This window comes from Corapipo altera, unplaced genomic scaffold, assembly GCF_003945725.1.
Source record: "Corapipo altera isolate COAL_440 unplaced genomic scaffold, ASM394572v1 52, whole genome shotgun sequence".
NCBI classification, from domain to species: domain Eukaryota; kingdom Metazoa; phylum Chordata; class Aves; order Passeriformes; family Pipridae; genus Corapipo; species Corapipo altera.
Window position 1 is genome coordinate 1,329,640 of NW_020884930.1, and position 16,895 is coordinate 1,346,534.

Genomic DNA, 16,895 nt, shown 5'->3' on the forward strand with positions numbered 1-16,895 from the left:
CCTTTTTAAAGGCTGGGGCAATTAATGCCACGGAATTTTTGCATGGAAGCTGTTTATGAAGGCAACGGGAGACTGCACAGCAGGGAGCAGTGCTGGAACCCATGTGTATACATGGGAATTCCATAGGGAAGGGTGTGAACCTGTGATAGCCGTTTGCACGCAGAAGCTGTTGGACTCATCCCCTCACCCCACATGTAGTGGCAAACACAGAATATGCTTAGTTGGAAGGGATCCACAAGGATCATCAAGTCATCAACCTTAGCCCTGCATAGGACCATCCCCAAGAGTCACACCAGGTGCCTGAGAGTATTATCCAAACGCTTCTTGAACTCTGTCACGCTTCGTGCTGTGACCACTTCCCTATGGAGCCTGTTCCAGTACCACGTCCCCAACACAATCTCCTGTGGAGGGACCCAGCCTTTCCGAACCTGACGAGGTCTTAGGGCAAACAGGCTTCATACAAACAGCCATAAAAAGCCCGGGCACCCTTCCTGTGACCTGCGCATTCAATTTCAGCAGCCAGCCAGGCTAAGCCTCCTGGTTTATGTGCATGTCCGTATGCGCACATATCTTACTAGAACTTGAAAACTATTCCTATACTGCCTGTGCGTAGTGCTGGACACTCATGCTTTTCTATATTCCCATTTCCTCGGCGCCGCGGCAGGCGGTGTCAGCCCCTTTCCCCGCACGGGGCACTCCCAGCACTGTCCCGAGCCGCCGGGACAGCTGAGGAGCCGGCCCGGGCTGGGGGCGGCGGGCGGGCGGTGCGAGGCCCTGCGGCTCTCCCCGCCCCCGGACAGCGGGGTCTTGCCGGCTCTGCCGGCCCGCCGGCGGCGGGGAAGGGCATGGAGTTGGCGGGAGTCTATAAAAAGCCGCCGTGAGACGAGGCCACCGTCCTGCCGGAGCCGCCGGGAGAGGCGGGGGCGCGGCGCCGTCCCGGCACCATGATCAACCCCAACTACTACCCGTGGGGCTACGACAGCGACAACGGTGAGCGGGGGGCCCGCCCGGCCCGGCCCCGCCGCGGGTCGGGGAGCACAAGCCAGGAAAAACGGGGGGCCCGCGTCCCGAGGGAGCATGACGGGAGAATACGGGCTCCAGGCGGGCCCGGGGCTGTGCAGGTGGCGTGGCCGTGGCCGGCTGGTTGTCGCTCGCAGATGTGGAAGAGGCGATGCTGGTGGCAGGAGAGGTCGATGGCAGGAGAGGTCGATGGCAGGGTGTCTCTAAGTTAAATAAAGTCAGTTTTTGTACTGCTAATGTAACTTAACATTTGACATAGCAAATGTCAAATTTAAGCTAGCCTTAAGTTGGGAGTGCAGTGCAGCCACGGTCCCTCCTGCCTGCAGATGTTGGGGACAGGCGTGCGTTCTTGTTCCTGCACTTTGCTGCAGCTGAACCTCGGACAGGCATAGTCCACATGAATTTACTGGTGAAACCATGATAATAATTAAATCCATGTTCCAAATTCCTGGCTTGTTCAGGGATTGGTGGTCTTTTCTCACTCCAGATGAATACACGGTGACATTTTGTGTATATCCCATCATATTTCTAGCCACTGCTGGACTCTGAGTATACACCTCTAGTTTCCTTCCTTGGTGTATTGTCAATCTCCTAATAATCAGTCTCCTAATAAGTCTTGAGGTTGCTATGAGAGTTTTAGGTTCAGTTGAATGACTTGCAGTATCCAGTATTCCAGCTAAAATAATTGGATTGCATTTTATACAGTCAAACTCTTGACAGGGCATGAATAATAATAACCAGGCAATTAGTAACCTACTGAATGTGCATTAGTAATGCACTGAATTGATGTTCTGTACCAAAGCAAAGCCAAGCTTGCATTTATTGTTACAAAAGTATAATTTATACCTAGTTGGGAAAGGTTTTCATGATATTTCTCTGTACTTTTTTCTAGGACCAGATCAGTGGCACAAAAATTACCCAACTGCAAAAGGACGCCATCAGTCACCAATTGAAATCAATAATAAAGAGGTGCATTATGATAGTTCTCTACTTCCATGGTTTGCTAGTTATGATCCTGGTGCAGCTAAGACCATCCTCAATAATGGGAAGACCTGCAGAGTTGTGTTTGATGATTCATTCGATAGATCAGGTCAGTTTTGTTTGCATCTCTGACTGTCATTATATATCAGTGATATTTCTCAATTTGCATGGAAGAGCCTGCTCTGAATGCTCAGGCTGTCAGAAGGTCTCTGTGTACTGCCTGTGTGTGATGTGCACGTTTCTGTGACTCCAGTGCCCTGCACTGCTGCTGGGAAAGGCCTGGGACTACTTTTAAAGTCTATAGGTAAAATCCAAGGGAATGTAGAGAGCTGCAAAGAAACATGGTGCAGGATGAATTATGGTGTAATGTGGTTTTCTGAGTTTGCAAAAAGCCATTGCAGTTGTGTTGCTTTCCAGGAGCTAGAAGTCCAGGCTTTATGTGTGAGAGCTGAATTCCATTTAAGCTGTTTGAGACGCCCAACAGAACATCTTAAGTTACAATATTTAAAAACTCTGTTCATGTAATTTCTGATCAATGAAGTAATGAACCAGATGTTGCCTTGAAGTCATGGTATTTAATCAGTTAAAACTCTTTGGCATTCATGAAATTTTGTCTTAATGAAGATTATAGGGCAGAGAAATGTCAGTGTTTCAGGTCTAATGTCCAAAATCTTTTATCCACTTGTATCTATGACAACACACAGTGTACAGACTTATTTCTTAACTGCATTAAAAGTTCCACTTTCTATTACAATATAACTAGGATTGACTGCCATAATTACTAGGAGGAATTTTACTGATAGATTGTTTCATGTTAAGTATATGTGGACATGGATTTAATTTAATGGATTTTAACTAATGACTTGGGTTTCATGAAAGCTGAGGATCAAAATGTATGTAAACTAGTTAATATACTACCAAAAGTCACAAATTACTATGCAGTCAAGAGATTGGTTACTTTTCTAGCAAAGTGGGAATTTTTAATGTTATTTAAAGAAAAATATTATTCACGTCAGATAAAATGATACGTAAAGAGATGTAGCTGTGGCATAGAAGAAGACCTCCATGACTATTACTTACCATTTTTTACCATCTGTTGTATTTGTTAGAACAGCATCAGATATATCATCTTCTGCATAAATGCCAAAGGATTTTGAAAGGGAGGGAGTATCCAGGCGCAACAATCTACAGCATGGACGCAACACTCACCACAAAGAGCAGAAAGTTTTGGCATGTTCTGAATATTTTTTCAGATGAACTGCTCAGTAACTGTTGTGTTTTGATCTCAGAAGTAAAAAGTGACTCACTGCAAAAAAAGTAGGTGTATTTCTCAACTCTTTGAAGTCAAGAAACATTCAGTGTTTGCTGTTACGTCTCCTTTGTTATACCATTGCCTTCGGAGACTGTGGGTGGTGTTCCTTCTCTAATATAATGCTAATTGCAGGACAAATTCCACTGTGCATACTCCTACTGACTTGAGCATGTTTTAAGCTTCTTAGGATATGTACAGTGGCTTATTTTTTATGTAAAAGAACCGCCAGCTGCATAATACATACATACGCAATAGCAATCATAGAGGAATAAAACTTTTATTCCTTTGGAACAAAGACATTCGTTCTGAGTATGTCTATATATGTATCTACCGCTTTGTCTATCTGAATTATGTCTGAGTTAACCAGAAAACTAAGGGCTTCGTTTATTTTTTCAGTTAGAGTGGTCATATTTACATCAGCACTTCTATTTAGATTTCCATTATTGTAGATAAAACAGATTGCTGAAAAAGTTACAAGGGTCAAAAGGGTGATAAAATTAATTACCTTGGATGTCTCCAAGTTTTACATCCATTGTGTCTTTTCTGCCAAGAACACTTGGAATATTCACAATTGGAACAGTTCCTTAAATTGTTAGAGAGAGTGCCATCCAATGTAATTCAGGTATTAGGTTAAATAAGGCCTTATTACTGTTATCTTTGGAGTTAGTCTAGTGGAAGGAATTTGAGAATTTATTTTCAGCTATTTTTAAAGCCCGTTTAAGAATCTGCTATACAATTGAAGACCTAGCTGACAGATAGTTGCAGGTGGAGGCTGGAGTCTCAAAAACCAGGAAAGAACTGGGAGCTGAAATCAAACCTCCTACGTGGCTGGGCCCGGTAAAACACATGCCAGAACTTGGGTACTTTGGCATCCTACCACTGGTATGTTTTTTTGGCCTGAATGGCAACTCAGATACTTTTTTAGATCCATCAGTGACCTAGTTTTGGTTTGAATTAGGGCTGCAATCTTATTTCCACTAGCAGAGTCCATTTTTTTCTAAAATTCCAAAAATATTCATGTCAGAGAAGTGTCCTGAGAGAATCTACCTTGTGGGACCACTGTCATGGTGCTGAGTGAGATATATAGCTTGTAAGTACCTTACAATTAATTACTCTTCGGCTTTCCTTGTAGTGCCTTGGTTAGGTGGTTATATCATGGTGTTTGATCATTTGAGAAACAGTAAAGATACATAATTCTGGTAATGGAACCCAGACAGAGCAGCTGGGGAGGGCTACACTAAGGCTATATCAAATGGATGCCTTTCTTTACCTTCTCAATTTGTTGTTTTTGTTGGCATTTTTTATGGAAGTTCATCGACCAGCAAATTTCCAAAACTGGAAAAGATGTGTTACAAGGTAGGTGAGAGTGGGAGGCAGGCTGACAGACTTCTGTCTGACACTTCTCTTTCCCAGTCTTTCCCTGTAAGAGTAAATAGTTCAAATAGAAACAAAAATAATTCTTCTGCATACCTATTCAGTGCTTGCTTAAAAAAAATTCAGTGAGAACTGAAATTTCAGTTCCAAAAGCTTTTAGGAAGTACCCTTTATCCTGCAGTTAGCCAGACTGTTTCAGTACAGAAATCCTCTTATGAGCAGAGCCTTTTTTTAGACATTTAAAATATGGCACTGACCTGAAAAAGCTGTGGTTTCTGTGCTGCACTGTTAGATTCTGTTATAAAGCAGCATAACAAAGGTAATGTGTCTTTCCAATTGTCATACAGTAATACATTACTAATTTAATTTCACTGTGGTTTACCAGTTCATTTTATGGATTTGGCAGGATGCAAGATCATAACTCTTGTAAGAACAGTTACTTCTTGTCATGTTTATAAACACAACTCGTGAGTGTTTTGTTCTCCTTGCATTTTTCCACATGACTTTCACAGTATGCTTTCATAGCAGACAGGGAAGGCATTTGTGTAGGCTGAAATTTGCCAGTTTTATAGTGAGAGGACACTTGACAATTGACATGAACACAGATTAACAACCAGACCCCTACAGAAGCTGCTCAGCTGCATCAGCTGGATGCACTTATTTCAAACCCCTCCTGTCACATTTCTATTGTCAATGACACTGAGCTAGCTAAGGTAAAGTGACTGAGTGGCCATCTCCACTTGAACTGCATCACACCTTAATTTTGCTGTCTGTACACAGAGTGAGAGACAAGGGTTTTATTGCCTTAGTTACATTCTTCCGTGCGACACCTGCCTAGTGATTACATTGAGAGTGAAAAAAACCCATTTTTTTATTAGCCAGTTCTGTCTCATGCTGCTCAGCTTGAGGTAGATCAAATAAAAGGTGAACTTTTTTCTGGAATAGATGTTCATGTGTGTGTTCATGTAGGATTGCTCTGTGATAGACCATTCTTCTTTGTGGATGGGGCGGGGAACAGAATTTGAGCAAAACTGACATGACATTTCTATGTCTGGTATCGGATGCTGATGGAGGGTGATGTGGAAATTCATATAGTTGGTACTGAGCAATGGGATGAGAGTTTGCAACAGTAAGGCATCAAAAGGAGTGAATACTCTTCTACGTTGTCTTCCTGGGCTGGTTTGTATATTCCTGCACCTGGCCCATGTTATTTTAATGACAGGAAGTTTAAAGGAGTTACATTTTGGTAACTCTGCTGTGACCATCCTGTTACTTCCTGTACAGCAGAACAAGGAACAGAAATGCCACGTTTCCAATATTCAGAAGTAAGTCCAGCCATTCAGCTAGCCATATGAAAAGGATTACACAGTATTTCAGAAGACTTAAGAAAGAGAAGAGCTGGCTGCCTGTGTATCAGCCTATATTGAGCCTGCAGGCTCCTTTTTTCAAGCTTTTGCTTTTTATTTCATACAGTGGCATAGGTAGAAGCTCAGAGTGAGTCATGGGGCCTTCTGGAAAAGCATCCTGTTGTAAGTGTTTTGTGATAGGAAAACAGCTATTACAGCCTTAAAACTGTGAGTCTCAGATATTTAAGGTGAACATTTCCTGTGTAATAATTGTTAGAATAATTGCCTCTTACATATAAATATTATATATTAATACTACTGAAAAACAATGTGAAGATACCACTGCTTCTTTTATAAACTTTTATTTCATATTCTTCGTCTGTTATATGGTTGTGTATTTATTTGTGTGGTATTAAAAGCCCAGGAGGATAAAAATACCTTTAGGATTTAGGCTCGAAGACATGTTTAAAAAAAATAAAGATTTCTTTTACTAATTTTGAGCTATGTAGACATAGTTTGAGATTTTTTTATATTTCAGATATTGGAGAACTTGATTCTTGTAATTGCTGTGTTTACTTTTTTTTTTTTTAAATGTAGTGAAATTTCATTCATGTGCATTGTCATTTCATATATTTATATGTTTGATACTACACACTTGCAATTAAAAGAAAGGAAACACCTTTTTGTCCTTCTGGAGATGTTGGTTGCATCATTCTGTCTGCTGACATTGTGCTAGGTAAAAGTTACTGTCTATTTATAGATGAGTGAAGCTGGAATGTGTTGGCACAAGGTGATGCAGAGCTTCACCTAACACCCAATCAAAAATGTCTGCTGATGGCCCATCAGTGGAAATAATGACATGTTTTTACCTTAAAGAGGATTATATGGTCTTACAGATCTATTCTAATGGAGAATTGATGGTCTTGTCAGCTACTGCTGTTACCATGTCTGCGTTGGCCACAGTTCTGAATGTCTGTGGGAAGAAGTAAAAGAAATTTGTTGAGAATAACAGCTTGCTGTGCTCTTAGTACTTTATTTCTTGACATGATAATGGATTTAATTCCTTTTCAGATTGAAGGATATTTTTCTCTGGCATATAAAGACTTGTTCTTGAGTACTGCTGAGTGCTTTATAGGAATGCTATGACGTCCATCCTCAAAAAAAGTGATTGAGAATTGAATATCTTTTAGGTTTTGATGTATGTAAAGAATTTCTTCCATTTTTATTGATCCTTTCAAATACACCACCTTCATTTACAATATTATTTAAAAATGGTAAGATTATTTGGAATGCTGGGTATCATTCGTCACTGAATTCATCACAGGCTGAACTTTTCTTTAGGACAATAAACTGCATTCTCAGTGATTGCTTCTCTGGCTCATTTACTGTTTTCTTTCTCCTCTTCTATAGCCAGAGGGAGTAGCCATTATAGCAGAAGCAGCATCAGTAATTTCATAGCTTTTTAAAGAAATAAGTTGTAGCCTGCAGTAAGATACACAATTTTGTAGTGTTTTGTGGGAATTTGTTTATCATCTAGCACTTCAGTAGTTGATCTCAATTATGGTTATGTTTGTGTGCTTTTGTATGGGTAGATACTAGACTGAATTCAGGGAGAGATTAAGACATTTAAATTTAGGTGTCTTATTTTGGGATTTTAAAAGTTGGTGGGTTATATCTCTAAACTGCCATTCTAGTCAGCAGAGTTGGAGTTACCTTTAATCAGTGGAGTCCAGAGAGCAATTCAGGTCACCATCTGTTGGATGTCTGCCTTAAGGCAAGCAGAATTACTCTGGAGACTTGACTATTCTGATTACTTCAGTTACCCAAACACAAGCATCTTGCAACATCTTTGATAACCTAATCTATTTCACCATGCCTTCAGATACTGTTTTAGAAACATACAGTTCTTCTACAGATCCTAGATCACATCTTTCAGTCCTGTCCAGGTGTTTCTGGAATATCCCAGAAAGTACTAGATGCTCATTTATGCAGCTGAATTAAACCAATGATCTCTAATGACTGTAGTGGAAGCCTAGACACAAAAAATTTTCATCTGCCTGTAAGTGCATATAGCTGGTTGACTGAAATGCTGCTAAAATCAGTGCAGATTTTCAAGCGGCACTCAGTTCTGTCAGCATCTGTAGATGCGTCTGTACAGTAAATATGTACAGTAAATATCTTTAAAATTTCATTTAAAAGAATTGGAAGATACTTGAGTCTGATGCTGTTGCAGATTATCCATTGCAGTGCTGAGAGGTGGGCCACTTCCAGGAGTCTTCAGGCTACGTCAGCTGCACTTCCATTGGGGCTCATCTGATGACCATGGCTCTGAGCATGTTGTGAATGGAGTGAGGTATGCAGGAGAGGTAAGACTCACCACTTTTTACTTTAAAACAGGGTGTAAAGTAAAATTTGTCATTGTTGTTCAAATGAGACAAAATTTGCCATTTGTCTGCTTTTCAGGTAGTTCTTTCTATTTATCTGTGCCATTTTATTCTTACTCCCATCAATTCTTATAAATTTGAATTAGGCTGAAGTAATTCCCACAGCATAAGAAAAGTACTGTGTGAAACAAAAGTTTCCATGTTCTCAAAATAATATGATTTGAAACACTATACCGCAAGACTGAATTATTCAACAGGGCAAACTTACTAAAACAGTAATCTGAAAGTATAGCAGAAGTATAAACTTGCAGTAGCAGCAAGGAGGAAGAATGTTACTTTGATTCTCTGCCACTGTAGGATTGTAAGTGAAGATGAGAATTGTGGACTAACAATGCACAGAACTTACATTCACGTGGATTCTTAGCTGAAATTGGCTGTAATTTGGATGGAAATTAATCACATATCAGTAGATGACATCTGAACTATGTGTTTTACCTGCTTACATTAGCATCTTATTCAGTTTTAAGATGAGATTTCAGTTATAGTTTTTCAATTTCTGTATTAAGAAGTTTATAGTTTATTTTAAAGCAAATAGTAGTAGAAATGGTAATATATGATGGATATTACTAATATATGACTTGTTGTCCCTTTTTTCTTTTTCCTTTTTTGGAATGCCTAATCATCATTCTTTATTGCCTCAAACTTGCTCATTTATATGATGAACTGTAAATTCAGCCTCTGATGACTTGCTGTTCAATAATCTGTTCAATACATGTTTTTCTTTGTTTCAAGCTACACGTGTTACACTGGAATCCCAAATACAGTAATTACCTTGATGCTAGGAGAAGAACTGATGGGGTAGCTGTTTTGGCCATATTTTTGCAAGTAAGTAGAAGCATGTAACCCTTCATTGCTACTGCTACTATAGAGTTTTCTGTTCTTAGAGAGTTAGAAAAAGCAAAAACCTCTAAATATATATTCTAGCTATTCTACCACACTGAAGGACTTGACTTTTGATAATGTATCCTTTTCAAGTTATAGAGCATGAGTCATGTTATCTCAAAGGGCACCCAATAGTACACACACTTGTCCCTGCAGCTATTGTGTGACTATGTGGCTGGTGGAATGGGGACATGTGTCAGAAGTGGCCCTTTGCCCAACAGCAGTCAGCTGTCTTTTGTGCTAATCGTGGACAGATTTCAAGGACAGATACCTCTTCTAGGATTTTCATGAACTATCTCCCAAACAAAACTCTCTCACAGACAATACATGTAACTCATCCTTTCTTTAAATCCTTTTGGGAGCATGCAGCCTTAGCCTGAAATATTGGCCATTGCTCTCTCTTGTTTAGTTAATATTCACTAGAGATAGAAAGCCAGATGTCTTTTTTGAGATCATCAATTGCAAACAATAGATCTGACCATGAAATCTGTTTTTAAACTAGAATAAAACTTTTTTCCAAATTCTGTACTTGAGTCCAAAGAGCTGTTTATCTTTGTTAGGCTAAAATTTAATGTCAACAGGAATAACTATATTGTGAAATTACCTGTTATGCTCTATTTCTGTACTGATAAAATGTCTCACTTTGTATCATAGTATTTGTTGGGGTACAGGCAAAGGGTACAGAGAGAAGACATTAGCTTAATAAACTGGTATGGGCGATGGGTCGGATTAATGTGTTGTAACTTTATAGCTGATGTACGTTTGGATGCACATATAGAAATATAGGAGAAATAAGAAAGCTGATTAAGAAGAACTCTTTGCTTAGTTCATACCTTCTTTTTAACAGGTAGGGGAAACTCCTAAACCAGAGATGAAGAGAATTCTTGAAGAAATAAATGCTATCAAAACAAAGGTAATGATGTTGGGCTTTTCATTATAGGAAGATGGCTGCAAAGTCTCAAGACAAAAAAAAAAAAAAATCGACATGCCTGACTTTCTAGCTTTTAATTCTGCTCTGCAACATTGCCAGAATATATTTGTAAATAAAACCATGGGCAGCTTTTCCTTAACATAAAGAGTCCTTTCTTCCATTTACATATGAGCCTTCTCTGGCTTTAGTGGGCCTTTTAAATTTGGGAAAATGAGACATTTTGCTAAACTTTTCTCACCTAAAAACTAGGCATGGAGTCTTATTCCCTCAGTAGTCAGTGGCAAATGAAAGGCACCTTTGGAAATTGGTCCGTTCAGTCTTAATGTAGGCTGCCTAATGGTCCTCTGGAAATGTCACTGACTAGACATTTGTGTCTCAGATAACATTATATGATAAATCTCACATTTTGTAGGCTGTCGTTATTAGCACAAATATTATAAAAGCAGTACCTGTCTCACTTCATTTTATGGTGACCTAATCCAGTATTCAATAGATAGGCAGAATTTCCATAAGAAAGGAGGCCAGAAGGAAGAGTATTTCTGCACAGGAGTGAAACACATTGGTACTGGATGCCGCTTCACATGAGTTAGCTCAGGTACAACAAGTAGCATCACGGAGTTTTACGTGAGGGTTGTTCAGTTCACTTATCTTCACACTGCATCATTATGTCTTGTGTAGATCTGTGCTTAGTTTCCTTAGTTCGTACCTTTGAAGTATCTGTTTCTTAAAATAGAGCAAATAGACTAGATCTGTTGATGAGCTTTCCGTTTGGTTGTGTTGTGTTGTTTTGTTTTTTTTTTTTAAAGGGGAAAGAAGTTCCTTTTCCAAACTTCGATCCTTCAATTCTTTTCCCGAAATCTCATGACTACTGGACATACCATGGGTCTTTCACTACTCCACCTTGTGAAGAGTGTGTCACCTGGATTATTCTTAGAGAGCCTATCATAGTCAGTTCAGACCAGGTAAACTTCAAATTGATAATATTTTACCCACTCTTTACTTATATGTCACAGCCTGATCTTATTCTTTGGACAAGGAAAATGTGCATCGGGTTTGTGAAAAATTACATGATTAAAAGGACACTGAAATACTAGCCCACTCAGACACCATGGTAGGTCAAGTCCACAGACATCAGAAGGCTTTATTAGTCAGTAAAAACATAACACAGTGGAGATGGTAAGAGATTATAGCAGTTTGGAGTGTGACTGACAGGAAGCTCTAGTTACTATAGATGAGATTTCTTGCCTCCATGGGCAAGACCACTCTTGCAACATCAACTAAAAAAAAGAGTAGTTCTCTCTTTGTTTCTGTAATGGTTTGAGAGGCTTGTATTCTTACAGCATTAACTCTTGCTAGTAGGAAAGGATGCAGCTGGATATGGCTCATACCTTGTATTTTACACAGAGCTCAAAACACTGCATTACACCAAGAGCTCCAGCCATTAACTTGTATTCCTCTGCAACCATTTAAATCAGAACACTGACACATTTAGCTAAAGCATATTTTAGGTTTGCACAAAAAACTTTGATTATGCAGGATTTTTTCAACTGTTTATATTGTCTCAAACTTCCTCCTGTAAAGTCTTCATTGCTGACCATGATGAATGTTTGAGGGGAAGACCGGATAAATTCTGTAATAAAGTCCCTTGAAAAAGTGACCATCTGCAATTGAATGCATTGAGGCAGTCAGGTACCCTAATTACATTGCACACTGAATGAAGCAGGAGTCCAGTGATCTTACATAATGCAGCTGAGCATTTACAACTTGCAAACATGTCTCTTAAAGCATGCTGCTTTCAAAACCATTGTCTGTCAGAATACAAATGTAATGGGATTGGTGATTCTGTCTGCCCCATATTCTAGATGGCATCACGTAACCAAGTAAGTTATTGAATCAGGTTCTTGACACCTGTGTTTCTGGAAGGCATACGAGCCAAATTTTCACAAACTAGAGCAGCATCAGACAACTATAATTTATTGTTAATGTGAAAAACTTCTTTGGCCATCTACTGTAAAGAAGTATTTCTTGCTAATCCTCTTTTCCCCTCAATCCCATTTGTAGGAATTTGAATGCCCTCTTTCATCACATTTCAGGCTATGATTCTACTCATACCACACAAGTCAGTTTTCTCATCTGAGGTTACTCCTCTAGCCAGCAGACTACAGTGATACGATAGCACAAATTCCAAGACTCCAGGATAGTAAGCACATGAATATTAATCAAGGGAGTGACATATTATGTAGATATAGGTAAACACATAACTTTTCATTTGAGGTTCTCAAGGTGATAATGTGTTTCAGTGCATTGGTTGATGTGCATGTATCACCAAAAATAATTTCCATTTTCTAGTACTTTGTATTTATGTGGCTCTTTCTTTTAAATAATACAACTCAGGTATGATGAGAACCTTAGCTGGCAAGAGAGAAAATATGGTAATGTATTCATATAACCTACAGCTCAATTTTTTAGTTTATTGAATTAATCTGCCTCCCGTTTCCTTGCCCATCCAAAAATTAAAATATGGGGGCAGTTTTGAAGTGGGTACTTGTGTGAAAACTACAAATATGGTCTGACTGGTTTCCACAAAATGAATCTGCTTTGATGTTTATATTACAGAAGGTCAACTCCAGATTTTGCTGGGAAAAGTGTAGTCCTTACTGAGCATCTCTAATTTAAAATCCATTTTTAAAGGAATAACTAATCACATCATTGATCTAGCTTCATGAAAAGACTTTTTGAACACTGCTGTGTTTGGGTCATGGTCTTTTTTTCTGCTGTTCTAAAGTGAGTGAGTTTTGGGAAACATACAGACTGTTCTTTAACTAGCCCTCCTGTAGAAAAAATGAAGCATTTAAGGTAAAGGTGAAATTATTACATACAGACAGGACACTGGCTCTTATCCTGAGGTAACTGCTTTTCAGGCAGAATTGGCAGTGTGTGTGAGTTACTGTATACAAATACAATAGAAAGCCTTCCCTCACTCCAGAGGTCCTGCAGTCTAAACAGCGTATTCATAAGAGGATTGTGTTGCCAATTATTTCTAATCCTAGGAAATGTACTGCCATGGCAGCCTCATTAATAGTGATTATTTTAAGTGTGTGTGCATTTGCAGTGGATTGCTTGGATGCTTTTGCAGCCAGATGGTAACTGTATATTAGCCACAAGGGTAAGTGCAGTGGCTGTGAATCAGTACTCTGCAGGAAAAGTCTATTCACCAGAAACCCTGTGAGATGTAGAGTGGGTGGCCTAGCTGCTCAAATTACTTTTAATGAAAGAATAGGAATTTAACTGTGGAATAAGTCTGTCCAATTGCAGACTTAATTTTTTCATCTTTATGTAGTTCTAACCTGAATACATATTTTTTTACTGAGTAGAGCAGATCTTCTACAAATAATAATAAACTTCAGCACCCTTCTCCAGTAGTGCTTTGTCAGTATTAACAAAACTGATGAACTATTTTCATCTCTTACTTTTACCATACAAATTATTCTTCATCTGAAATCTGAAATTTAATTTCAGATTAATAATCCATCTGAGGCATATTATACTGGTTATAAATGTGACCTCATCATTTTCAGGCAGACTGAGATAGCTGGCTTTTCTGAACTGTGTAGTGAAGAACAATGTTGAGATGCCTGAGCTAACTCAGTCCATAAACTGGAACTAGTATAATCACAGTGAACCCAGGTTTTACAACCCAAACCAAAGTTCTGCTTCTATTGGACTTGAAGTCTGTACTGGAAAAAGTAGATATATCAGCATATTGAAGCTCCTTGTGAACAAAGGTGATGCATGCCACGCATGGGGCTACATTTTCAAGTTTACACATGGAAAATGTGTGCATGCCTTTTGTAGTAAGTGATTTAAACAGGGAAGTGTCAAGTGTCTGATTCAGAGCTGATGCGCTTTGGGTCTAATGTTGTGCATAGTAAGGACAACAAATGAATAAAATGTGTCTGTAAGTGGCCATATGTGTTGTGCCCTCTGAAAATCAGAAAGGAGTAGAGGAAGAGCATTATACAGTTTTGAAGAGTATGGGCAGAACTCCTGTTATGGCATCCCTCAAAAAAACCCATACCTTGGTTAAAAATAAATGGCCAGGGAGAGTCAAGCTGCAGACCTTATTTACAAACAATTTGAAACCTTGACCAAGTCATTATCCAGATTTATAAGGCTGTTGTTAATAATGAACTTTGTGTCACTACAGCAGCATATCCTCTGCTACAGACCTAGCATGAAAATGAACAACTGGTTTATAATTTAGGCTTAACACCTTGCAATTCTAGAGGCATTAAGGCAGGGTTAGAGTAGGAGAGGTTTATTAGAGCACGTTCTGCTCTATTTGCATTTTCTGAGTACTTCCCACAGTTTCCGTGGCTTTACACAGTCCTGTAGACAGTACATAAATGACACTACTTTTCACAATCCTGTTCAGATAGGACCCATTTTTCCATCTCGACTATTTCTAAGAAGAGGAAAAGAGCATGAGTATAGTTCTTGGAGGTGTGGGGGGGGGAGAGGTGAAGGACATCTTCAGAACTTTGAAGGAGATTTTCTCCACAGCTTCTGGGGCTGGATCAGCCTCCTTGGTTTAATTACTGGGCTGTGGATTTGATCCCAAAGGATTCCCATCATGACATTTCAATTTTCGCTCTTCTGCAGATGGCAAAGCTCCGCAGCCTATCCAAGAATGCCGAGAATGAACCTGATCACCCCTTGGTTGATAACTGGCGCCCGACTCAGCCTCGGTATTTCAGGATGGTGAGCGCATCATTCCTCTAGGACCTGGCTCATGTTGGGTGGCTCTGAGTTAGGCGACCTCTAGAACTAAGAGATGTTTTTGTTTTGTGTCCTTTGTTGCATTTAGACAGAACTCTAGATGTACATCTGGAGGCTGAAACTTGAGTTGTGAAATGTGAATTTCACTTTCAGAGGATAACATTTATTTAGGTAAATCCTGTTGTTAAAATGGAAGTAGAGAATCTGTTTGGTTCTTCATAACTGCTTTAACATTAGTTTTTGTTAATAGTAAAAAGGAGGAAAGAAGATTCTACTAACAATTACGAAACAATTTCCTATTGCCTACATGTCCCTTGATGCTTGCCTTATTGCATGCCAAAGAGGTTGCAGTTAAGATAATTGTTTTCACCATTAAAAACTTATTTTTCAATAGTTGTTTTCAGCATTATCCATATCCAGCTCTCAGCTGCACCAGTTAACGTACAAGGCATTCTTGGAAATAAGTGAAAACACTCTTTTGGTATTTGATACTTACATAAAATATGAAAAGATAGGAAATTGTATTATAATCACTGATAAAGAACTAAGCTTTTAATTTCTTACAGCAATGGACAGGTGAAACAAGTCTTCTGAAAACTGTATTCACTGAGTTATATGTAGTTAAAACAATGAAAAGGGGAAAGAGCTGTTTCTGTTTGTGTCAGAACTGGTTGCCTCTATTAAAAGACTAATTTTCCATTTTAATGTTGTAGCAGTCAAAGTGACATGAATTTTGTGAAGTTGGTCCTCATATCTTGAATATATATTTTCTTCATGTATGCAACTGGCTTTTCTGTGTAAAAAGGGTGTTAAAATAAGAAGAGTCCTTAATCTTTTTTGTGGGTTTTTTTGAGACAGATTCTCACTTCGCGGCTGTCAGTGAAATTTGTGCATAAATATCTGAAACCACATTTTGGCTCCTGATCAAAACACAGTTGACCAGGGTGTTCTCTTCTCTTGTTTTGGCATAAACAACAATGAAACAGGATTGTAAGCCTATACCTGAAATAACACTATTTCTGCATTAAAAAATCCAACAATAATAAAGATGTTTACTTAAGGGTTTTTTTGTTCTGTGTTTTTTTACTATTTAGAAACATGCAAAAAAGAACAGAATTTTAAAGAAAGACTTATCAATGTCCTCTGTAATATACATTTATGGAAACTGATGATGGATAGCATCTTTTTCAGATGTTTGTTTGAACTACAAGAGTGCTGACTGCAAGCAAGGAAATAGCATCTTAAATAGCTATTCACTGATACATCCATATCTATTCTTTTAGTGAGATCACCTCTATTCTGACAGTGGCTTTTTTGCAACATCATATGAATCAACTTCACAAGCTGATTGCACAGTGGAAAAGTTCAGTCTGTATCTAAAACCATTAAGCTGAATGGTAATTTATATTGAGCTCTGGAAATACAAAGCAGACACTGCTCTGGCAGTGGCTGGACTTGGCTGCTATGTTCTAGAGCAGGAGGATGTTGCTGAGCTTGGTGATGGGACATGGGTTATATTCCTCATCTACAGGTTCCCCTCTGTGAAAGTTTCTGGACTATGTCCTCACTTTGCTTTCTTCTTTCAAATAGATAGTGTTTTGGCTTGAAAATTTCATTTAGTTATTGTTAGTGTTTCCCAACTAATTTCCCAGTGGCTTGCATTGTGCTGTTCATGTTTGCACTTTTTCATTTGTAGCCTTGTTGGGAAATGATTCAGATGAGTTAACATCTGTTTAACATTGCATGTACATATTGCTGACCTGTCTTATATATTTATAATTTCACTTACTCGGATGGATGGCTTACACATAAAGCCTATGTTTGAA

General features: G+C 38.9%; 1 protein-coding gene across 4 annotated transcripts; it reads left to right on the plus strand.

Moving 5' to 3' along the window:
* The first annotated feature begins 754 nt into the window (after positions 1 to 754).
* LOC113954615 (carbonic anhydrase 3-like) lies at positions 755 to 16,120 on the plus strand. 4 transcript variants are annotated; one of them, XR_003530288.1, is made up of 9 exons: positions 999 to 1,237; positions 1,913 to 2,110; positions 3,116 to 3,318; positions 8,267 to 8,399; positions 9,210 to 9,302; positions 10,207 to 10,272; positions 11,097 to 11,252; positions 12,352 to 12,539; positions 14,953 to 15,052. XR_003530288.1 is itself a non-coding variant. In XM_027659159.1 (8 exons), the coding sequence occupies exons 1-8, from the start codon at positions 945 to 947 to the stop codon at positions 15,070 to 15,072; spliced, it is 1,020 nt and encodes a 339-aa protein (XP_027514960.1). In that variant the 5' UTR covers positions 755 to 944; the 3' UTR covers positions 15,073 to 16,120. The 4 variants fall into 4 exon arrangements, 3 of the variants coding, with proteins under 3 accessions (XP_027514960.1, XP_027514961.1, XP_027514959.1); XM_027659159.1 differs by lacking the exons at positions 999 to 1,237; positions 12,352 to 12,539 and adding an exon at positions 755 to 990 and having other exon boundaries at positions 3,111 to 3,318; positions 14,953 to 16,120; XM_027659158.1 differs by lacking the exon at positions 12,352 to 12,539 and having other exon boundaries at positions 14,953 to 16,120.
* Positions 16,121 to 16,895: the final 775 nt, after the last annotated feature.

Coding starts and splice junctions, on each gene's coding strand:
- LOC113954615 (XM_027659158.1), top strand. CDS start 1,172: ATGCTGGTGGCAGGAGAGGTCGATGGCAGGAGAGGTCGATGGCAGGGT. Junction 10,273..11,096: donor TAAATGCTATCAAAACAAAG/GTAATGATGTTG, acceptor TTTTTTTTAAAG/GGGAAAGAAGTTCCTTTTCC. Junction 11,253..14,952: donor TCATAGTCAGTTCAGACCAG/GTAAACTTCAAA, acceptor GCTCTTCTGCAG/ATGGCAAAGCTCCGCAGCCT.